The sequence below is a fragment of the Neofelis nebulosa genome, chromosome 13, assembly GCF_028018385.1.
Source record: "Neofelis nebulosa isolate mNeoNeb1 chromosome 13, mNeoNeb1.pri, whole genome shotgun sequence".
Classification (NCBI taxonomy): Eukaryota; Metazoa; Chordata; class Mammalia; order Carnivora; family Felidae; genus Neofelis; species Neofelis nebulosa.
Window position 1 is genome coordinate 63,404,003 of NC_080794.1, and position 24,343 is coordinate 63,428,345.

The following is a 24,343-nucleotide window of genomic DNA, read 5'->3' on the forward strand; positions in this document are numbered from 1 at the left end:
CAGTAACACTTTTAGCACAAATGGGCTCTGGGGAACTCAGCGGGGTGGACAGTGCTGGGTACTGTTGGCACAGGGACAGGACAGAGCCATTCCATAGAGGCGTCTACATTATACTTACAAACCCAGAGAATGTTCTGAAAGATGTATGTTGTGTAAAACGGCCACGTACGAAAGTGAGTCGCAGCGGGACTAGGTATTTGCCTGTGAAATCCTTTTCTTATTAAGAAACTATTGGCTATTGTTGAAATGGTCCTCTGGGATTTCAGAAGACTTAGTCACCCGGTCTTGCTAAGGGAACAACATCAGTGACGAATCATCTCAGTCTTTCGGCCATTCATTCAGAAATCTCCCTTGAGCGTCTGCTATGTTGCAGGCTCGGTGCTAGACTCTGGAGGCAAAGCAGCCAATCAGCCCGAGCTGGTCTCCAGATGCAGAGCGGACTGGCACGGAGCCTCCTGGATGCAAACCACAGCCCAGAATCGGGAAATCTTACTGAATCCTGCTGAGTGTGTGCACCGCCACATCAGAGGGCTAACCCCGGGAACAGAGACCATTTGGAATTGTCGTGAATACATTTATATTTAAATATGTCCCAGATAATAAAATAGAAAGCATGTTTCATCTGATGGGAGAGCAGGAACAAGCCTTTCTAACGTGTCACCCCAGCGCTGTGGATTTCAGGCAGGGACTCTCTGGGGCCGCTTCGTCTCCTCATCTTCTTCCCTAGCTGACCCGGGGCTGAACTTTCTTTGGTAAGACTCTGCGTCCGTGCCCTGGGTTGGGAACTCTCCTCGTAGGGGTTGCTTGAGGGATGCTTCTCTTGAGATGGAAGTTAACCTGGAAGAAAGAAAGAAGCAACTAGGTGGGGAGAGGAGTCAGTTTTCCATTTCCTGGAATTCCAACTGGGGAGAACCTGTTTGGACCTGGTTTGACCACACTTCCAGGTCCTGAGGGCAGGGCACTAGGGAGCATTAGCACAGCAGCGAGCCACAGCAGCACCACGGCATCCAGCCTGGCTAACGTTCCCAAGAGGAGGTACATAATCACTGGTGATGACATAGGGTATACCTGGATGAACTTAATATACATTTATTTTATAAGTATGAGAAGAAAATGACATCCACACTTCAAACAACAATTTCACTGATACTGTTGCTTAGGACCAGAGCTATGACGGATGGTTCCATAATAATCCCCTTCATGCCGATGTGTGAATCACAGGTGTTGTGCTCAGGCATGCCAATGAATACCTCACATCTTCAGATCTAAACCTGCTGCCATAATTGCTTGAAAATATAGATAGTGGAGATGATATAGATTATTCATATGGATTCTTAAATTCCAAATTTCCATGTGCAGTGAACGTGTCCTTTCTGGCATAAGGCTGAAACCTGCCTTCTGTCTGTGGCCTGCAGATGTGAAGACGCTTCTGACTGAAAAGTGTAGGTCTGCAGGCTGTGGAACCTTCCTAGGAGGAGGGAGTGGCACAGTGTTCTAACCACATTCCCCTGAGGGATCCCTGGCTTCCAGGCCTTGGAACAGTCTGAGCTGCTGAAGCCAGCTGGGAGTTGAAAAACATGCACGCAAGCTCTCCATGGGGTCATTTTCCGCCCCTTCCACGAAAATCCATAGCCAGCTTTTCTGCCAGTTCCCCAAAGTAGAGGAAATCAGAGCTAATTACATCATTACCATTTCTTATATAGTAATTCAGAGATCTAGGAGAAAGAGAGAGAAAGAGAGGGAGAGGGAGGGAGGGGAAGAGAGACAGAGAGGGAGAGAGGGAGAGAGAGGGAGAGAGAGGGAGAGAGAGGGAGAGAGAGGGAGAGAGAGGGAGAGAGAGGGAGAAGGCAGCAAAATAAAGGAAGGGCAGGACAAGGAAAGGAGCTGACCTCTGGCAGGCTGTGGGGAAAAGCAAAGAGGACACTGGACTCTGGGAGATGGTGTGAAAGAGGCTTCACGGTAACATGAAAACCCTCCAGTAAATAATCCTTTTTTCTTTTTTCTTCCCTTGGCCAGATGGATCTCCGTTTAGAAAAACGAAAAGAGAAAGTGGCTCTACCGTGATCCGCAAATGGATTCTTAGTTGTTTTCCCCTCTGGGTATCATGTCCAAAAGACAACTTTTTTTTCCTTTCTGGGATATATTTGACATAATGATGGGCTATCTTAATTTACTGAAAGGCTATATCACAAAGAAGTGACATCTTTTGAAGTAGATTACTTAAGAGGCTTCGCAGCCGTTTGCACCTGGCATTGAAGAGGGCTTGCCACGCAGGGCGGAATCCGCCCGTGAGGCTGCCTATCAGCCATTTGGCTTTGGGGGAGAACGAGAAAAGGGCTGGAGGCTGGTGCGGGGAGAAAGCTGGCTGAGAAACTGGGGCCAGATAACAGGTTGCAGTGGGAGCTGCCTGATCTGCAAGTGGAAGTAGTTTTTATAAGGGGCACGAGCTAGGACTAGCAGGAGGAGAGGGGAAAGGGGGAACTATCTAGAAACTTCAGAGGACTCTTCAGAGGACATAAAGAACTCTCTACTTGGGTCCTCGTGTTAAAACCTGGGTTATGCACCCAGGCTGTGAGTTTAGCATGAGGTCCTTCAACACACTGGCTAAGATGGCAGCCCTGAAGGCCCCAGAGAGGTTCCAACGGGGGCTCCACTCGCTCACTGTGTGACTTTGGGCATGTTTCTTCTCTAAGTTTGTTTCCTTGGCCATAAAAGGGAAGACTTACGTGTCCCTGACAGGGATGTGAAGGTTAAATGAGATAGTTCTGGAAAGCTCTCATATAGTGTCTCATACATAGGAACCATTCAGTAAATAGTACCTATAACTATCGAGGACAACAAGCTACTTGACTGCAGAGTCAACAGAGAAAGGGGTGAGTGGGTCTGCTGGGCTCTAGGGTTGTACAGAGAAGGAACTGGACAGAGCAAGGAGGCCCCAGAGAAGAGCAGACCTGTGGGGAAACAAGGTCTGTAGGTGCTCATTAAATAGAACTGCCTCATTACCTCTTCTTCACTTGAGAAATCTGAGGACTAGTGTCCATGACCTCTGAGCTTCTTCAGCTCTGGGATCTTCATCTAATACGACCAAAGCTGAAAAGGTCCAGGCAGTAGGTCAAAAACATTCCTTGCTTCTCGTCCTACCTATAAAAGCCAGCTGTGGCCAGCTGAATACCGGGGAGTAGCTGGCTCTTTGGCCAAGGTGAGTGGAAAGCAAGACTGCCGGGCATACGGGGCACCAGGAGGGGGCAGAGTGCCATCTGGTGGTAGTCCTAGTTGACGGCACAGAGCAGGCAATCCAAGGGAGTGGATCTGGGCAAGGTCTGTGGGATTATAAAGGAGCATTTGTTGAGCACTTTCCCTGTGGAAGTCACCGTACTAAATACTTTATGTGCACTTTCCCATTCCAACCTCTTATAAAGCAGGTGCTGTTCACACCAACTTACAGAGGAAGAAACTGAGGAAGAATGATTAGGTAATTTGTCCAAGGTCTCTGGACAGAAGACAGTACTTTTTAGAAGAAGACAGTGCTTTTCATCACTATGCTATGTGAAACAGAAGAAAGAGAAAAAGCCAAAGGAAGTGGGGAAGGATATAATAGGAGAATGACAGAAGAAAAATAAGCATATGAGAGCAATGAATTTTTTTTTTTTTCAACGTTTTTTTTTTTTTTTTTTTTTTTTAATTTATTTTTGGGACAGAGAGAGACAGAGCATGAACGGGGGAGGGGCAGAGAGAGAGGGAGACACAGAATCGGAAACAGGCTCCAGGCTCCGAGCCATCAGCCCAGAGCCTGACGCGGGGCTCGAACTCACGGACCGCGAGATCGTGACCTGGCTGATGTCGGACGCTTAACCGACTGCGCCACCCAGGCGCCCCAATGAATTTTTTTTTTAAGTGAAACAGGGAAGCTCAGCAGTGATTAGAACCATGCAATAGGCTGTGTGTGACTTTGTGTAAGTGATCTTTACAGTGCTCTGTGAACATCAGCCTAACTCACCAGTTTTGGTTCTCCAGGACCCACGGTCACGGTCACTGTCTCTGGGTCGAACCCCGGTGCTGTGGCAGTGACAGTGTAGGTACCTGGAAGCAGTAGCCGGAAGTAATCGCCATGGTCACCTAAAAGTTACAAGAATAGAACTCAGTCTGCTGATTAGAAATCTGCCATTTGGGGCCTTGATAAGACAAATGATCTGAGGGTTTTAGCTGACCACAAGCTTGAATTTTTTTTTAATAGCATGATGAAACTGGCTAAGATCTAAAAGCATCTTAGGCTATTTTATGTAATAAGAGCGTGGGCTTCTCAGCTCATGGGAAGTAGAAGTTTCACTGTGCTCTGTACTGAGCACAGCAGTGTGTTTAATTCTAGACCCTGTATTTTAAAACAAACTCATGTCCAGCGAAGGGTCACTGGGAGATATGCTGAAAGATCTATGAATGTTTTGTGTGGTAAAGAAACTACATGAAACTTCTGTTTCAATGTTTGAAAAGCCACTGTGAAGAAATGACATCTACCTAAAAAAATAAGAATGAGAAGTATGAGTTTAAACTGTAGGAGGAAGATTTTGCTAGAAAGAAGAAAAACTGCTGTGACAAACAGAGCTATTGAAAAAGACATGGATGCTTTGTGAAATCATGAGCACTTAGAGACTGAATGAGCATCCCTGGAACAGCTACACAGTTGTGCAGTGCACAGTCTGAACTGATGGCCATGGTCCTGCACTAATGGACAGGACAGGACGGCCCTGGGTTAGAAAACCAGCCATCAGTGGTGTTGTATGTATGTAATCTTATATTGAGTCAGAGGGCTGGACTAAATGACCACTGTAGGTCTGATTTGAGAATCCTATTTTCAATATTTCTTCCATCGCCTTCTAAAGGGGAAAATAAAATTCAAAAGAGAGCCTATTTTTCTATGGCAGGGATATACCATTTTGGCTAATGACTTTGTATCTCTTTAGAAACAATTGTGACCATGCCTTTAACATTTAAGTGTATAGCAATGCATAAGTGAAATAGTAAATGCAATTAAGAATGAGACAGGTGCGCCTGGGTGGCTCAGTCAGTTAAGCTTCCAACTCTTGATTTTGGCTCAAGTCATGATGAGTTTGAGCCCCACATCAGGCTCCTTGCTGGGCTGCTTAAGATTCTCCCTCTCCCGGGGCGCCTCGGTGGCTCAGTTGGTTAAGCCTATGACTCTCAGTTTCGGCTCAGGTCATGATCTCATGGTTTCATGAGTTTGAGCCCCGCATCAGGCTCTGTGCTGACAGTGTGGAGACTGAGATTCTCTCTCTCCCTCTCTCTACCCCTCCCCCCGCTCATGCTGTCTCTGTCTCAAAATAAATTTAAAAAACTTAAAAAATTAAAAAAGATTCTCCCTTTCCCTCTGCTTGTCCCATCTCTCTCTCAATAAAATAAAAAATAAGTTTAAAAAAGAATGAGACACACAATAAATAATAAGGCAGTATCTTCTCTGCCCCCTTTAAATGCCTGTAATTTCTTTTAAAATACTTTAGCAGAAGCAGTGAATTATCATCCATATCTTGGATAGTGTAAGTTACACCCCAGGGGCTGTCATTTTCTTAACTGGGAACTTACACCCAAGAATGGTTAGATAGCATGTATCATAAAGGCCCAATTCCAGATACAGCTATGACTAGGGCTTTGGCTATGTTTATTTGTAATCAATACTAGATGCTTTTCTAAATAGCATAATGAATATTGGCAATGAGTTTCTTCAGTAGTGAAATGAGTAATTTGTTAATTTAGCATAGTGAGTGTTGGAAGTGGGCTCTTATTGGTGGAATTAGCGGTATTCAATATATAGTGATTGGCTGGAATGTTTCAAAGACATTCCCTGCCTGTGCATGAATAGGGTATGAAAATCTAGCAAGCCCTGAAGTTCTGAGGGACGCCCAACGTTTGATCCCTAAACGCAGGTCCAGCCACTGGTATGGAGGATTCTGGTTGCATTGGGGCTTGAACTCACGAACCATGAGATCATAACCTGGGCTGAAATCAAGAGTCGATGCTTAACTGGCTGAGCCACCCAGGTGCTCCCCTGTCCCTGTTTCTATCACCTTTCCTGTCCCTACCCCCAGTGTCCTTGACACCCCTGCTAGTCTCTCTGGCGTACAAACTGGCCTCCTGATATGCTGAAAAAAGGTGAGGACATGAAGGCTTCCCTCTCACTCCACCAAGCAGTGGCCACCTACCTGAAGTGACATCATGGTTAATCCCACTAACAGAAATGACAGCCTCCGCAAGGTTATTATAATTCTCATCAAGCACCATTCCCTTGATGCCCTGGTGCACCTGTAGGAAAGTTTACAGGGCACAGTTAGGACCACAAAACAGGCATCCAGTGTTTGGGAGTCCTCAAAGCTTTCTCATACATTTTTGCCTTTGATCTTCACAAAGATTATGGTAACAGTCGCTTGATTAACTTGGTCTCTCTGTCTTCCTGTTCCCGACAATCTCTTCTCAACAGAGCAAGGTGACCCCTGAGAAAACCTAAGGCAAATCACAACACTAGCCTACTGTCTACCTCTATGGAACTGGCTACTGTTGACACTTCATGTAAGTAAAATTATACAATAGTTGTCTTCTTGTGACTGCCTTATTTCTCTTTGCATGATGTCCTCGGAGTTCATTCATGTTGTGGCATGTCTCAGAATTCCCTTCTTTTTTAAGGCTGAAGAATATTCCATTTTATGTCCCTACCACATTTCATTGATCCATTCATCCATCAATGGACACTTGGGCTGCAACCTGGGTTGCTGTTACCTTTTAGCTATTGTGAATAATGCTGATATTAACAAAGGTGTGCAAATATCTCTTTGAGATTCTGCTTTCAGTTCTTTTGGATATATGCTCAGAAGTGGGATTGCTGGATCATAGAGGCTATTCTATTAGTAATTTTTGAGAAACCACATACGGCTCTTCATAGTGGTTGCATCATTTCACAGTCCCAGCAACAACACACAGGGGTTCCAATTTTCCGCATCCTTGCCAACGCTTGCTATTGTCTGTCTTTTATTGTAAATTTTTTTTTAATTTATAGAAGCCATCTGAATGAGTGTGAGGTGGTATCTCATTGTGTAATTGATTTGCATTTCCCTAACAACCGCTTGTTGGGGGCCTAGCACTTCCTGTTGTGCCCACATCAGGGAGTCCCTTCTCCTCTAGACAGCTGCATGATCCTCTCCCTCACCTCCTTTGTGTCCATTTCAATTCATTTTCTCCATAAGGTTTTCTTCACTACATTTTGCATCTAACATGTTATGAAATTTACTTTATTATTTTGTTCATTGTCTATCTCTCCTAACTAAAACATAAGCTATATATGGGCAGGGAAATTTGTTTGCCCATAATCCCTAGCATGCAGTACTGTTTCTGACAGATAACTGTGCTCAATAATGTTGAGTGAATAAAATGGCTCAGTAGAAGCAGCCCAGATGTACTGTACGGAATCAAAGCAGAAGTCAGCACTGAGCCTCACAAAAACCCTTGCTACCATCAGAAAACACATCTCTTTCTGTAACTAGGAAAGTTAAAGAATAGGATTTTACCTGTTCCAAGAATTGGATTAGGGCTTCCCGATTACCCAGCCACTCACGCTGTAATTCCTCTTGGCGGGGAAACTTGTCACAACTCAGTTCCAGTGTGATCTCAAAACAGTTGGTGTGGAGATAGTTAAAGTCTTGCATTCCTGAGGGAAAGAGAGCGGTAGCGGATCTACAAAACCAAGATCACACAAATGCCCCCACCTCAACTCTCTTTTTTTTTTTTTTTTAATTTTTTTAATGTTTATTTATTTTTGAGAGAGAAAGAGCGTGAGTAGAGGAAGTCCAGAGGGAGAGAGGGAGACACAGAATCTGAAGCAAGCTTCAGGCTCTGAGCCGTTAGTACAGAGCCCAAGAAACATGGGGCTTGAACCTGCAAACTGCAAAATTATGACCTGAGCTGAAGTTGGACGCTTAACCAGCTGAGCCACCCAGGTGCTCCCCACCTCCACTCCCGTTAACCAAGATTTCTCCTCCACCACCACCACCCTACCCCTCTGTGACCTTCTATTCTACCTCTTGATCTCCACTTATTTTTCTCCTCCATAAAATCTTCCCCAATTTCCCAGTTTTCTCTCTTCATAAATGCCCATTTTGTTATCACCATCCTCTCCTTTTCTCCATCTCAACGCTTAAATTCACTTCTTGACCTTCTTAGCATTTCCAAAGTCTGCTTGTTAGTCATGCCTTGATATTAGACTGCACCTGTACTGCTTCTGGGGGGACAGATCTTCTCTCTGGGTGATGATGTTCTTCAGACCCTGGAGCTTAGAGATGAGATAGATATCTTGTTTTCACAACCCTCCTCCTATCTGAGACTGCTGCACTAACCTGAGAGCAGTTAACTCAGGAAAACAGGCCCCTGAAAAAACAGAAGGCAGCTATAGTTCTCTTCCATCTAATGCTTGTCTGTGTCTATCTTCTACATTATTCAATTGAATCAATTATTTTTTTAATATGTTCCTGATCATTAGAGTAGTGTTTATATCACAAATGTGTTTGGGTTAAAAACTATTCATTTAATCAACTTTTACCTGCTCTAAGTTAATGAACATAAGCAGCTGTTGTAGAAAGAATGGAGAGAGCTGAAGAACAACTGTGACCTCTTACATTGGATCTCTCTCTGCATCAGAATAATCTAGAAGGCTGTGTCCAGCCAAATACAGGTTTCTGGGCCTTAGGTATGGGGTGAGGTCCCCTAATCTGCAGTTCTAACAAGTTCCCAGCTGATGCCAATGACGCTGGTCCAGAGACCACACTATTGGAACAATCATTTTAATGAACTGAATACCTTGGAATTGTATCAGCTTATTTTGGGGCAATGATTCTCAGTGGAAGCATGGGCCATGCTTTCTCAGATGATGGGAAAGGGGAGAAAAAAACAAGTACAATTTGGGAAAGTATATTTGAGATTTTAAACTGTGTGGGGGGCACCTATTGCTTTCTTAATGCAAACTAAAAAAAATTAAGTTCAACAAAATCTTCTTACCTTGTGTTCAAGCAAGTTGTCAGCCACAAGAAGTCTACCACTTCCCAGTACATGGTGACTCCTTAACCTTCCTCCTTCCCACTTTCCATAGAACCAGCCATCAGTTCAACCCTTACCAGGGAGCTTTCTGTTATCTGGGCTCTGTCCAGGTCAGATTTGAAAGGACAGGAGAGACAGCTGCTAAAACATGATGCCTAAAAGAACCTGGCTTCCTGCTTCAGTCTCTTCTCTATCTTTACGGTCACTGTCTACCAAAGGTTCATAAACAGACTTCTTGCCTCTTGGTGATGGGGAAGGGCCAGAGAATGGAGAGAGAAGCCTCTTGCTCAAGGTTTCTGCTATGCTGTCAGTGGCCAATGTCCATGGCAAACTCCAGCTCACAGGAGATGGGCAGACAGGGCACAGAGAGCATATATCACAGGAACTGTTGGCATCTAGGCCAGCTCCTTTGGTCATCTGCTGCTCTGTGAGGCATACCTCCATGCTACTTAGAAAAGACCCTAACATCTATAAGCCATGCATTTCCAATGCTTTATGTACATTGTTTTATTGAACATTCACATCAAAATTATAATGCAAGTACTGTTATTCTTAAAGTACAGATGAGAAAAAGAGGCAGAGAGATTATGTAATTACCCTGAAGCCACATAACTGGTAAATGGGCAAGCTGGGATTCAACCCAATGTACCCTTACAGCCATACTCTTAACCACTTGACTACAGTATTTCCCTCCTATGCCCTAATCTATTATGTAAACCACAAGTTTTAAAGGACCACATAGTGGGACACCTGGGTGGCTCAGTTGGTTGAATGTCTGACTCTTCATTTCGGCTCAGGTCATGATCTCAAGGTCGTGGGATTGAGCCTTGAGTCAAGCCCTACATCCAGCCCTGCATTGGGCTCCATCCACTCTGAGCATGGAGTCTGCTTGGGACTCTCGCTCTCTCCCTCTGTGCTTCTCCCCTGCTCTCTAATAAAACAAATAAATAATAACAAAAAATAATAAAATAAGAATTAAAAACAAAAAATAATAAAGGACCACAAGGTATCCCTACCTTCATTTTAAAGAATCAGAACATGACATTAAATGCCAACTTAAGACTTCTCCATTGCTCAGATCTCTACTTGAATGCAAAATTCTATAGTATTCCTGTTGTTTCCCTGAGAAAAAGTGATAATTTAGGAGAGATGAGCCCTATTCCACCTCAACTTAAAGCACTGTTGTACCCAGGACTCTTCTTACCCTTGCTGAGAGAATACCAGGAGGCCCCATTGGTGATGCCGTCTGGGAAGTAATCCCCACAGTTCCATCCCTGGTGCATCCATCCATGTGCATAGGAGTACACCTTGGCCAGCTGCGGGTAAAGTGGATGGAGAACGACTTGAGTGCTCCCGACTCCTCGGCAATGCTCACACTTAGAAGTAGGGTGATACCACGAAGCCCCACCCTGTATAAACAACTCATTACTTGCTTTAGTGAAAGAAAATACCAGCAGGCATAGGGAGAAGGGGTGTGTGTGTGTGTGTGTGTGTGTGTGTGTGTGTGTGTGTGTGTGTGTTGGACTAGAGTTAGGAGAACTGTGTTCTGATTTTTCCACCTGCCTGGGGATAAGTTTCAAGTGCAAAGTGAGGGGTGACATGAGGTGACATATAAACTCCCTTCTCGGTGTACCATATTCTAGCTTAATTTTATAAAACAAGGAGCAAGTAAAATAGGCCTTTACCATGAAAAGAATTACAGTAGAACCCTCTTACCCATGGTCTCCGTTACTTGTGGTCAACTGGGGTCTGGAAGCAGATGATCCCCCTTCTGACAACATGTCAGAGGGTCAGTAGTAGCCTAACACTAGGTCACAATGTCATTCCCCTTTATCTCACCACATAGGGATTTTATCATCTTGTATCATCACAAGAAGGGTGAGTATAACACAGTAAGATGTTTTGAGAGAAATTCATTTAACTTTTATTATAACTTATACATAACTATTATTATAGCATATCGTTCACATACCTTTTATTATAATATATTGTTATGATTGCTTTATTTTATTATTAGTTATTATTGTTAATCTCTTACCGCACCTAATTTGCAAATTAAACTTTGTCTCAGGTATGTATAGGAAAAAATTATATATAGGGTTCAGTACTATTGCAACTTCAGGCAGTCACTGGGGGCCTTGGAACACATCTCCCATGGATAAGGGGGGAATACTGTATATATTAGGTGTGAGAGGTGTGTGTTGGGGGAAGAGGAATATATGCGGAATCTCTATAATTCCCTTTTAGTGCTACTTTATAACAGTGGAAAAAGGAGATTACTAGAGAAAGTTATAGTAATCTATTTTCTTTGCAAAGCAATAACTGGTGTTATTCTCTATGGAATTCATTAATTGATGAATTGATAATTAATGTTTATTATTTGTATTAATTATACATTACTACTAATATATTAACTATAAAATAATCTGTTGGTTATAATCTCTTGATTTTATTTGAACTATTAGGTAAACATTTTTTCATGCACATGGTCTATTTTTCATTAACATAGCCATATTACCATAACCTCGTAAATCAGACCCCCTAAATCCTCTCCTGAGCCCCACATTCCTCTGGCCGGACAAGCTGCCATTCTGCATACCTTCTGGAAAAGCTTGTCATCGGGTGTGGGGGTATTGGCAGTGCGGCGCACCCCTCGGACCCGATGCTCCAGGGACTTGTCATATGGATAATTGGCCACCACTGCTCCTCCGTGGAGATTGGCTGAAAGAACAAAGTTGAAGGAGCGGATCCAGTGGATCACAGCCTCAGTCTCGGGCTCCACCTGTGGACAGACGAGGGGCTGGCAGTGAAGCTGCAACCGGAGGTGCCATCCAAATGAGTTTGTCAGGAAGTGGCCCGAGAGGATAGTACATCTGAATAAAACAAAGAGTGTCCTCCTGGATATGAGAAGAGGAGATGGGAAAACTCTGGTCTTTTGCATAATAGTTTGAAAAATTTAAGTGGAAGGATGCCTGGGTGGCTTAGTCAGTTAAAGCATCCAACTCCTGATTTTGGCTCAGGTCATGCATGACCTCATGGTTCATGGGTTTGAGCCCTGTGTCGGGCTCCATGCTGACAGTGTGGAGCCTGCTTGGGACCCTCTCTCTCCCCCTCTCTCCCCCTCCCCCACTCATGCTCACTTGCTTTCTGTCTCTAAATAAATAAACTTAAAAAAATAAAAATAAAAAATGAAGTGGATGGACTCTTTTTCAAAATGACATTAAAATTGGAATGTGGAATCCCAATATACAAAGTAGGTAAAGGGAGAGCATTTAGGGAGGTGAAACTATGGTATATGATACTGTAACAGTGGACAAATGCCACAGACCATAGAATGTATACCATGAAGAGCGAGCACTAATGTAAACTATGGACTTGGGTAGTTCATCAAATGTAACAAATTACCACTCTGGCTGGGGGATGTGAACAATGGGAAGCAGGGAGTATATGGGGACTCTGGACTTCCCCTCAATTTTGTTGTGAACCTAAAACTGCTATAAAAAATAAAGTCTCTTGGGGCGTCTGGGTGGCTCAGTCGGTTAAGCGTCCAACTTTGGCTCTGGTCATGATCTCGTGGTTTGTGAGTTCGAGCCCTGGGTCAGGCTCTGTGCTGACAGCTCGGAGCCTGGAGCCTGGAGCCTGCTTCGGATTCTGTGTCTCCCTCTCTCTGACCCTCCCCCGTTCATGCTCTGTCTCTCTCTGTCTCAAAAATAAATAAATGTTAAAAAAAATAAAAAATAAATAAAGTCTCTTATTGAGGACTCATCTCAGCAGGCACAACTCGCGGCTACTGAGAAACTGGAAGTTCAAGATGAAGCTGTCTCAGGCATTCAAGAAAACACACAGACTCCAACTGTACAAGAGCAGAGTAAAGAAGAAGTTGATGAAATAGGTGTGGCAATTAAGGACATAGAACTGGTCACGTCACAAGCAAATGTGTCAAGAGCAAAGGCAGTCCCAGCCCTGAAGAGCAACAGTAATGACTTTGTAAATGCTATTACGGAATAACAATGTAACCATCTGAAAACAAGAAACTTTTTTTGGTGTTTCAAAAGAATAGCTGCAGCTTGGTTTGGAATTTTGTACTGTTTCTATGATTAATAAGTTATGGCTTCTTCTTGGATGAGAAGAGAGAAAGAGAGAGAGGTTTGAAGAGGGTGGCATGGCTGGAGAGCTCAGGGACCCGGCTTGGCTTCTTTCTGACAACAAGGAAGGGATTCTCCAATTTACCCATTGCTCCAGTGGCTTCTGAAGCACCTCTGCAGATATTAAGGGCTCTAGTAAATACATCTGGGAAGCTGGTTGACACAAATGATTTTCAACCTCCTCTTTACACTACTGCATCTGCTGTAATGTTGACAAGTAGAACACACTCCTGTGGTCATATTCAAATTTAATGGATTAGATATAGTATGATACGGGCCAGTCTTGCCTAAGTAGTTGAATTCTACCCTCTTGATTGCATATTATGTTCCTAGTGAGTGACAGCATTCTAAAGAAAGCCTTGAATCTACTTGGATTTGCAGTGTAAGTAAATAATTTACAGTCTTCAGTGTTTTCCCTCCTCTCAGGATGGATTTGCTTAGAGGTTATGTGGTGTTAATGTGTTAATGGCTCCCCTTGGACTAGCGGTCAGCTGAGAAGGCCCCCATCTTTGCCATTCCTGAGGGACTGGATGAATAGGGTTGAGTCTTGCCCGATCAAAATGGATAAGGGGCGCCTGGGTGGCGCAGTCGGTTAAGCGTCCGACTTCAGCCAGGTCACGATCTCGCGGTCCGTGAGTTCGAGCCCCGTGTCAGGCTCTGGGCTGATGGCTCGGAGCCTGGAGCCCGTTTCCGATTCTGTGTCTCCCTCTCTCTCTGCCCCTCCCCCGTTCATGCTCTGTCTCTCTCTGTCCCAAAAATAAATAAAAAACGTTGAAAAAAAAATTAAAAAAAATGGATAAGATACCAAAGGCACCAGTCCTGCTCTGTGACCAGGGCTCAGATCCTTTGAAGCAGCCCTTTCTCCATGTCCTAAGCCACCATCCATCAGCATGAGGCCAGCTTCTCACTGCTCCTCTCCCATCAGGAGCAAGAAGACTTACTTTTCATTGCCTTTTTTCTTCTAATATGGGGAAAAAGGAGCCAGTGGAAGTCTAATTACTATTGGCTCAATTACCTTATTTTACTTGGACAAGTTTAATAAATCAGGACATCCTTCCGGCTAGATATGCCAACTACTACAAAGTTAGTTTTGACTTATTATTTACTTGAGCCAAGGGCATAGTTGCTATCTGAAATCTAAACTTGTCAGCAATGACTCTGCCTCATTTTCAAGGGGGAAAAACTGAGACTATTCTTTCTGGAAACTCCCAATAGAAAGCCTTACACCTGCAATCTCTAAGTTTAAATATTCACAAATAGAATGTTTAAAGTACCTTATACAGTAGAAGGAACAGGGTGGTGGTGGGAATGCTCTGAGAATCACAGTGGTTATTCCCAGGAGCACTCGCATTACTACGGGTGGCATTCCAGGCCTCCAGGCCTGGGTGCATCAGCTGGGCTCCTCAGATTGTGAGTAAGGGAAATGACAGTAAGGTCAAGTAGCTGAGAGTTAGACAGAAAGGGCAGAGGAAAACTGTAGGAGTGAGCTGCCTGAGCTTCCTTCTGTAGCTAATTGTTGGTGAGCACACAGTTCATCACATGTAAGAGAGATTTAGCTACAGAATGCTAGAGTCCTCTTTTGATGGGATAATGTGGTAGAAAGAATGTTGCCTTAGGAATCAGAAGGCCTGGGTTTTAATCCTGAGTCCACCAATTACTAGCTGTGTAGGTGTAAGCCAGGGACGGATCTCAGCCCTGCTTCGTATGTTCACTTCACAGCATTACAAATCAGCTGAAACACTGGCTAAGTAAGCATTTTGTAAAATGGTAAAGTACTGCACAATGGTATGATAACTGCTTTCACTTCGCTACCACTAACATCAAACAGCATGTGCTCTGGGAGGGCCTCTTTGCTGGGGGAGAGAGTGAATACAAAGAGCGGAAGATATAGTTCTTGCCACTCTACACAGATTTACACAGAGTTGAGTGGATGCTTAATTCGTGCTTGTTTAATTGATGTGGAGATTTCGAGAAGCGATTCCAGAAGCTGATTTACCCGCTTTGGCATGAACATTTCATCTCCTACCTGACTCTTCCAGTTGTCTGGGAGGGGCAGGTGGTGGTTAGGGCCTCCGTGTTTCTCATTGTAGTAGACATAGGTGTTAAGGTCGGGGAAGTTGCGGTTCAGGTCCACTCCATTTGCGTTGTTCCTGCCAACCAGGTATCCAGAAATGTCTGCGCCCTAGCAGGAAAATGGAGAAACGAGAAAGGAAGATTTCAGACTGGATCCTATATTTGAAGTACACTGCATAGTTTTGGCGGGGGGGGGGGGGGGTGCGCATTAGGTTAATCTATCAAATGATGCACCATTTTCTCCATTAATTTATCCAAAGTCCCAGCGGTGGGGTTCACATTTCCCTGTAAACCACATGTCGATGGTAGAGATCCCAGGAGACACTCTGACAAGACTGGATGTTTCAGGATAATGGGAACCCTATTTTTAAAATATGGCTTTATTGAGGTGTAATTTACATACCATAAAATTCACCCATTTTAAGTGCACAATTCAATGAATTCTAGTTCCCACTGAGAAGAGTCGTGTGAGCATCAGCATAATCAAACTTTGAAGTATTTCTAACGCCCTGAAAGGAGACCTCACGCCCATTCAATCACTCCTCATTCTTAGTCCAGCCCTACGTAATCACTCTCTGTCTTCCTAGATTTGCCTTTTCTGGTCATTTCACTAAGTGGGATCACACACTTCATGTTTGGCTTTTATCACAGGACACAATGTTTTTTGAGGTTCCTCCACGTTGTAGCATGTGTCAGTATTTCATTCCTTTTCATTGCTGAATAATTTTCCATTATTTGGGTTTACTTACCAAATAATAGACTATTAGTTTCCTAGGGCTGCTGAAACAAATTACACAGACTGGGTGGCTCATCACAACAGAAATGTATTCTCTCACAGTTCTGGAGTCTGGAAGTCTGAAATCAAGAGATCAGCAGGGTCATATGCTCCAAAGGCTCTAGAAGAAGGTCCTTCTTTGTCTCTTCCAGCCCCTAATGGCTGCCAGCCATCCTTGACACACTCCTTGGCTCACGGATGTATTGCTTCAATTTCTACTTCCATTTTCACAGGGCTTCTCCCTGATGGGTGTCTCTGTACAGATTTCTTTCTTCTTAGAAGGACACCAGTCATATTTGAGTTGGTCACCCCAAGCCAGTATGATTCCACCTTAGCTTGCATATGTAAAGACTCTATTTCCTAATAAAGTCACAGTCAGAGGTTCTAGGTTAGACACGAATTTTGGGGAGGGTGCTATTCAACCCTGTACATGGACATCTGGATCATTTCCACTTTTTGGCTACAGTGAATAACGCTGCTATAAGCATTCATGTACAAGTCTTTGTACAGATGTATGTTTTCATTTCTCTTGGGTAGTCACCAACTAGTAGAACTATTGGGTCATAATTGAAGTCTATCTGTAACCTTTTCAGAAAATGCTAAACTGTTTCCAAAGTGGCTACACCATGGAAACCACCCCCACTGTTTTTATTTTTTTTTTATTTAGGATCCTTGTTTACCTTTCTTCTCATCAATGTCAACCTCCTGCATTCCTTTATTTCCCTGCTCACACTTCAGCTTGTTATCATTTATTTGGTCATGTATTCACTCATTCATTCATCCTTTTAGCCAATCAACATTTACTTAAATGCGTCTCTACTCAAAGTCCTCTGAAAGACACTAGGAAGGGAGATAATGAGACGTTATGCTTACCTTCCAGGAATTCACATTATATACGGGGAGATAGATATATATGTAAATAATTAAAATATATAAAGTGGCAGAATAGTGATATGTTCAAAGGCCATCACAAAACTGAAATGCCATCTAATGTTTTGTATGGCATTAGAGAAGGGGAGAGGAGTGTTCACTGGAGCCCTGTGGATGGAGAGGGTGGAGCCCAAATTAGTAGCAGTTCCTAGAAGTGGGGTGAATGGATGGATGTGCTAAGCTGAACACTCACAGATGTACTACCATTTTCATATTTAAAAAAAATCTTTATTGTTCTTAGATTTCTCTATTTTTCATGGCACTCTGCTCATATTTTATTCCTATATCTCGTTGAGAACATATTTGTTTTTAAAGTTACTTTAAGTTCCCTAATTCATTCTGCTCTGATATAAAATATCTGTATGATTTTTCAGTTTGGGGTTTAATTTTTCACTTCTATGAGATAATGATTTTCATCACGCTTCCAGGAGTTTTTCACTCCTTGCTCATTCATATCAATGTAGCTCACAACTGTCCATATTAACAGTTACATTAATTTACTTATTAGTTGATTTGCCACTCACATCAGATCATTAGTTAGGCTGCAGGTAAAGAGTTTCCTTAACAGAAAGTTCCCATAAACAGGGTAGGTGGTGTATTTGTTTCCTATTCCTGCTGTAAAAAATTACCACCTACTTAGTGGCTTAAAACAACACAAGCATATTATCTTATAGTTTTGGAGATCAGAAGACTGAAATGGGTTTCATAAGACTAAAATAAAGACACGAGCAGGGCTGTGTTCCTTTTGAGGTCTCTAAGGGAATCTGCTTCCTGATTTTTCCAGCTTCTAGAGGCCACCCACATTCCTTGGCACGACATCTTCAAAGCTCTCTGTGGCCTTCTGCTTCCCTCTTCCACATTTAAAGCACCCCTGTGATTGATTACACTGGACCCATCCAAATAATCCAGGATATTTTAAAGTCAGATGATTATTTTACCTTAATTCCACTTGCAACCTTAATTCTCTCATGCCATGTAACATAACATATGCACAGTTTCTAGGGATTATAATTTGGGAATCTTTAGTGGGGTGGAGGAAGGGGAGATTATTCTGTTTTACCTACAGGTAGCTTTAAAGTTTGGTGGCCAGGCAGGTCTCCCCTGTATAGCCCTGCAGACAGGTTTCCTCTGGGTATGGCAGGTAGTTCTGGAAGTCTGAGAACCTGAATAGGCTTCTCTTGCACTCAGGTTCAAGCTCTGCTCCCTCTGAACAAGTACACAGCAGGTGAGCAGAGGTGACTGGCTCCCCAGAGATGGCTCTAGGATTTACAAGGCTGGCAGGGATTCCCCCCACTTCCCCTCACCCCACTTCATTCTACAAGAGATGTGGGCAAGTCTGAGGTTCTCCGGTTTCTCCACTGCAATATAGGGAAGGTTCAATAGAAGGAAAGCAACCAGGCTGGAGGTCTCCCCCATATCTCTTCCAAATTTTCCTGCTGTTTTGGAAACTCAAGCCTGAAGATGTTAATGTGCACTTCTCTGATTTTCCAGTGGAGGAACAAAGCTTTCTTTTTTCATTTGATGAGTTGTGTTGGCAGGAAGCTGTGAGAATGCAAGGGTCAAATTTGTGTTTCATTCAGCATCTTGGTTCCATTCTCCTCCCTGCCTCTACTTACCTCCCCAGCACTATTCTTAAGTAGGTTAAAAATGGGATGGGCCAAAAGGACAGACGCCTCATGGTTCTACTTGTACGGGATAGAGTGGTCGGATTCATGGAATCAGAGAGGAGGATGGTCGCCAGGGGCTGGGAGGAGGAGGAAATGGGAAGTTACTAATGAAGGTACCTAAAGTTTTGGTTGAGCAAGATAGATAAGTTCTGGAGACTAGCTATATGACACTGTACCTATAGTCAACAATACTGTGTTGTACACTTAAAATTTTGTTAAGAGCATAGACTTGATCTTTGGTGTTCTTACCATAATAAAATAAAAATTTTTTTAAAGTTAAGTAGTGAAATCTAGTTTTAAAAATGAAAAAAATTTCAAGACTACCCCAAATAAATTGGGGGGAAAAAAAAACCTCTTTAATTTACAATTCTTTACCCCAAACCCCAAACAAACCAGGTTTAATTAAGCACAGCTTTTAAAGGAACATATCCATTATGTAAAGCAGATGCCTGGCTTCACGCCCCTCCCCCCAAATTCTAATTTAGTAGATGAGGGTTGGGGGGGGAACCTAGGAATTTATATTTCAAAAAATCTTCAGGTATGATTCTGATGCACAGCCACACACACAAAATCGTTGATTTAAAGTTAGGCACACTGACATTTTGAATTTACGTCAAGAAATAAAGTAAAAGCCCACAGATCCCTGCAAAATGTAACTCTAAAATAAAGAATTGGGGCTCCTGGGTGGCTCAGTCAGTTGAGCATCTGACTTCAGCTCAGGTCATGGTCTAGCAGTTCGTGAGTTTGGGCCCCTGCATCGGGCTCTGTGCTAACAAACAGCTCAGAGCCTGGAGCCTGCTTCGGATTCTGTATCTCTCTCTCTCTCTCTCCCTCCCTCCCTCCCCTGCTCATGCTCTGCCACTCTCTGTCTCTCAAAAATAAATAAATGTTAAAAAAATATTTAAAATAAAGAATTAAAAGGCTGAGTATGATACTAGTAGAGGAAAAAGTCGTACATAAATATAGTAAAATATTCCCTTAGCAAAGCACACAAATAGCATAAGCATAGCAAAGCGCTATGGTGTACACCTGAAACTAATATAATATTGTATGTCAATTATATATACCTCAATTTAAAAAAAAAAAGAAATATAACCAAATGCATGAAGAATCTAGAATTAGCCCCTGACTTCGCCATTCTGGGCCAAGCTAGTTCTGTTTCCCTCCGCCCAGCCCAATGCAAACGGTAAGTGTAGTGTGGCAGGGAGAAGAGTATTTAGAGTAAGAAGCTAAAAATTGAGGGAAGGAGGTTTTGCAAGAGCCCTTCACACCTGGTTAGTAGTTTCCAGTTTAAAAAGCACTGTCACAGATATTGCCTCATTGATCCCCACAACAAAACCGGGAGGTCAGCCGGAAAGGTATGGAGGCAGCCTACGTTCACTGCCTAGGGAGCCACAGCGCTGAAGCGGGTCTGCACATTGTTGTATTTCCACCGGCCTTTTCTCTATTGCACAGTGGCATCTACAGCGGGACTGGGCGGATGCTTTTACGGACTCCCCGGAGGGCTCTCGCCCCGGGGCTCAGTACCTGGGCGGCAGCCACCTCGTAGCCGTCTGGGTTCATGGACGGCATGATGTGCACGCGCGTGCCCTCCACCAGCCGCACGATGCGCTGGTTCCCGTTCCGGAACTCCTCGCACAGGAACTCCGCCAGCTGCAGCAGCAACTCGCGGCCCAGCACCTCGTTGCCGTGCATGTTCCCCACGTACTTGACTTCCGGTTCCACTGCAGGCGCGACAAGAACACGCGAGAAGAGAGAGGATGGGGAAAGTTTGCAAGTGGCAAGGATTCCTAACGTTGCACAGGGACCTTTTCCCTCTCTTCGCGTAATGAACACATGAAAATCTTATGCTTCCATTGGGTCTTTTCCAGTGATTGCCGAGGCCCTTTTGAACAAATTACAATCATAAATGCTACAAAAATCCATGCCATGGAGCCCCTTCTGTGTTCATTACTCCTAATCTTCACAGAAAACCTGTGAAGTAGGCATCATTAGCTCCAGAATGAGAGAGGTGCGGAAGCAGCTGAGTAACCTGTTGGAGGTCACCTAGTTATTTAATAAGATGGAGGCCAAAGCCCAGGTGCATTCACAGTAGCCTGGTGCTTCTGAGAAACAAGTCTTTTCTGGTTAAGAATGGTGTTTTCACAAGAAAGCAGGCTTTCCCTACTTGGGTTATGGCATAACAGTTCCTAATCATCCCAGTTGAAAACTTAATTTTACAAATTTAAGTCAGATCATGTCACTCTTCTGCTTAAAACCCTCCAGTGGCTTCTCACTTCACTCTAAAAGCCAAATCTTTACACAGGCTTATAAGGCACTACCTGATCTCCTGCCTAGGATCCCTATCCCCAACCATACTGCCCTGACCTTGCTTTCTCATCGTTCACTCCGCTGGAGCCACAGGGGGCTTCCTTGCAACTCACACACACCAAGCACACTCCTGTTCTTTCCTGTCTGCAAAGACTTTCCAGTTACAGCATGGCATGCTCCATCACATGCTCAAAACTCACCTCAAAAAAGAAGCTTTTCCTAAACAGCAACAACCCCCTCTCCTGCTTATGGCATTCTTTATCTCTCTTTTAAAGGTTATTTTTTCTCTATAGCACTTTTTTTTATCTGACTTAATATGTATTTACTTAGTTACCCATTTGTTGCCAGTCTTACGTGGCTAAAATTAAGGCCCCTGAGGCAGGTGTCTTTGTTTTATCCTGTTTGTTGTCTATTCAGAGTCTACAAAATAGACAATCAGTAATTGATAATCAGTACTAGATAATCAGTAATATTTGTGGAATGAATGATGAATGCATGAAAGGAATGAGTGGATTAACAGCTAAATTATAGGGCATCAGAGAAAAGAGAGATTAGCGAGGGCTGGAATAGTATGAAAGAGCTTCAAGAAGGCCTTGAATGCATGGAGTGAGGGGCTAGCCCTAAAACTAGTACCCACAAGCTTCCGCAATGAACACACACCCCAAAAAACATGGTGCTTTCTATGCAAGTGTGGCTTCAAAGCAAAGTCCTTATCCTCATTTAATGACATAGACTTCCTTGAGCCAGTGCCCCCCCCCCCCCCATACCCTCCTCACTGGCCATGTAACATTCTAAAGCTGTCACAGACAGGATCCATTGAGTGTGAGGTTGTCACTAAAGGATTTTAAGCAGGGGAGTGAGAAGATTAAATATTTGGGAAAAGTATTCTGGCATCTGTGTGCTGAAGGGAAGTTTTAGAGAGTGGTGGCAGGTAGGGGTTGAAAGAGTCGGGAACCTAGTGTGATGATATAGGCAGGTTGCAATGATGTTTGGCTGGTGTGGGTGGTGTGGAAGTGGAAAGGATGAGAGAGATTTGAAACTGACAGTGTTTAGGAGGAACAGACATAACTTGGATGTCACAACTGCTCTAAGTCAAGATATGAGAAATTAGACACAACTTCAATGCCCATCATTCAATGAACTGTTAAATACAACCATGCAATGAATATCATGCAGCCAAAATTATGATGAAGATGTACATTTACAGATATGGATATTACTTATAAAAGACTATGAAATGAGAAAAGCTGTTCTATTATGATTCCATTTTTATAAAAAAAAATATGTGTATGTGTGGGGGGGTTGTTAAACATGCATACAAAAAAGTCTGGAAGGATATGCATCGATATGTTAACAATGATCATCTGTGAGTGGTAGGATTATGGCGTGAGCTTTTTTGTTTGTTTGTTTCCATACCTAATTTCTATTTTAATCTAAATACAGGTTGCTTTTATAATAGAAACAAATTAACAAAAAGTAATGCAGTGCATAAAACCAATTCCCAAGACCTCAAACTATCTCCAGGATCCCATATGTATCATACTGTCATTCCCCAAAGAGAATGACAAACCCAAACCCTTTGAGGCTTCCTGAAAGAACTAGAAGAGCTGATTGTTTCTGCTTATGCCTCCTGAAGCACTGGTTAAAGACAGCGTAACAGCAAGGAAGAAAGAAGGGTAATGGGAGGGAAGGCAGGGGGGCTGGGATGGGAGGAGGGAAGAAGACTCACCTTTTAGCATTAAGGTCTTGAGCAAACAGAACCTCCAAAGGAGGAACAGACTAGAGCCTGAATTAGGGTTGTAACTCCCCAGAGGCAGGAGCAATTTGAGGGCTAAGTGGGGAAATATTTAGCACAGATGGAGGAAGAGGTGATACTTTATAGGTGGAGGGGTCCATGGACTTCCCCAGAAAACAGCCCCAATTACTGGATTTGTCAGGGAAGGGTCCTGTCCCATACACTCCAAGAACTGCTCAGGGCTTACAGGGCTCGTGGATTCCAGGGTAGTCGCTGAATTCCAGCACGTAGAGGTGTCTCCCCTTCACACTGCGCCCGATGCTGTAAACCCGCGTGATGTAGGGGCATTCGTTGTGCACCTTGTACAGCGTCCGCACAAGGTCATCATAGCGGTGGTGGCGAAAGGTCACTGGGGCAACCAACTTGAAGAGAAGGAGGAGATGGAAGAAAACTGAGAGCAGGCCTGACATCTTGACAGGCTTTTTCAAAGAGACCCACTAAAATGGGCTCCACCTTTCCCAACAACCAGTCAAAATCCAAGGGCCAAGAACCAGCTCTTCCTAGTTTCCCGCCAGTAAACACCAGTGCCACAACACCTGGCAAGGAAGTTCAGAATTGTCCCGTTCAACGCTGGAAATTATTTATGTAGCTCTGGGATAGCCACTCATCTCTCCTCCCCCCATCTCTCCGATTTTCCTAATCCAGGGAAACCTTTTGAAAGGCTTTTGTACTCCCCCAGATTGGGTAGTTTCACTGATTCTGGCTTACTGATTAACTGGACTGTAAACAGGCTTCAATAAATAGTTGCTTATAACCCTTTGATTCCCAGAGAATTTTGAGAAACTTGGCTTGTGCTTATTCCCTATATTACAATTTAAGGAGATGTATTAATTAGAATTCTCTGTCCATTTCGATCAATCCCACACACTGCTGCCAGACTCTTTCTGAAGCACAGCTCTGTCTTGTCTCCTTGCTCCTCAAAAATCTTTCAACAGTTGCCATTGAGAAAATGGAAAGATGAGCCACAGGCCAGGAGAAAAATAACTGCAATTCACAAATCTGACAATATATCCAGAATACATCAAGAACTCTTACAACACAATAATAAAGCAACCCAATTCGAAAATGGGCAGAAGATTTGAATAGACATTTCACCAAAGTAGATATATGAACAGCTAATACGCACGCACATTTAACGATGTTCACCATTATTGGTCACAAGGAAATACAACACAATGAGATATCACTTCACATCCACTACAATGGCTATAATCAAAAAGTCACAATAACAAGTGTTGGTGAGAATAGGGAGAAACTGGGACCCTCGTATGGGAAAATAAATGTTGCAGCCACCTTGGAAAACAGTTTTGCAGTTACCTAGAAGGTTAAGTTTATACTCACTATATGACCCAGTAATTTCACTTCTACGTATCTACCCAAGAGAAACAAAAACATACATCCACACAAAATGTGTACATGAATGTTCACTGCAGTATTATTTAAAATAGACAAAAAGTGGAAACAATCCAAATGTCTATTCACTGGTGAACAGATAAACAAAATATGGAACATCCAAAAAATGAAATATCATTTGACAATAAAAAGGAATAAAGTACTG

The 24,343-nt window shown here is 43.3% G+C and overlaps 2 protein-coding genes across 3 annotated transcripts in view; both read right to left on the reverse strand.

The window, feature by feature from the left end:
- Positions 1 to 560: 560 nt before the first annotated feature.
- CPN1 (carboxypeptidase N subunit 1) lies at positions 561 to 23,423 on the reverse strand. The gene is made up of 9 exons (XM_058697464.1): positions 22,973 to 23,423; positions 20,208 to 20,404; positions 15,262 to 15,417; positions 11,690 to 11,872; positions 10,295 to 10,406; positions 7,569 to 7,708; positions 6,213 to 6,312; positions 3,998 to 4,116; positions 561 to 837 (listed from the first exon to the last, which is right to left on the reverse strand). The coding sequence occupies exons 1-9, from the start codon at positions 23,193 to 23,195 to the stop codon at positions 724 to 726; spliced, it is 1,344 nt and encodes a 447-aa protein (XP_058553447.1). The 5' UTR covers positions 23,196 to 23,423; the 3' UTR covers positions 561 to 723.
- Positions 15,308 to 24,343, reverse strand: part of ERLIN1 (ER lipid raft associated 1) — a 66,620-nt gene continuing 57,584 nt past the window's right edge. The window contains exon 14 of one of the 2 annotated variants that reach the window (XM_058697469.1): positions 15,308 to 15,417. The gene's annotated coding sequence lies outside the window, so the exon portion shown is untranslated. Of the gene's footprint in view, positions 15,418 to 23,045; positions 23,148 to 24,343 lie in introns of those variants that run through there. The other variant, XM_058697470.1, reaches the window with a different exon arrangement.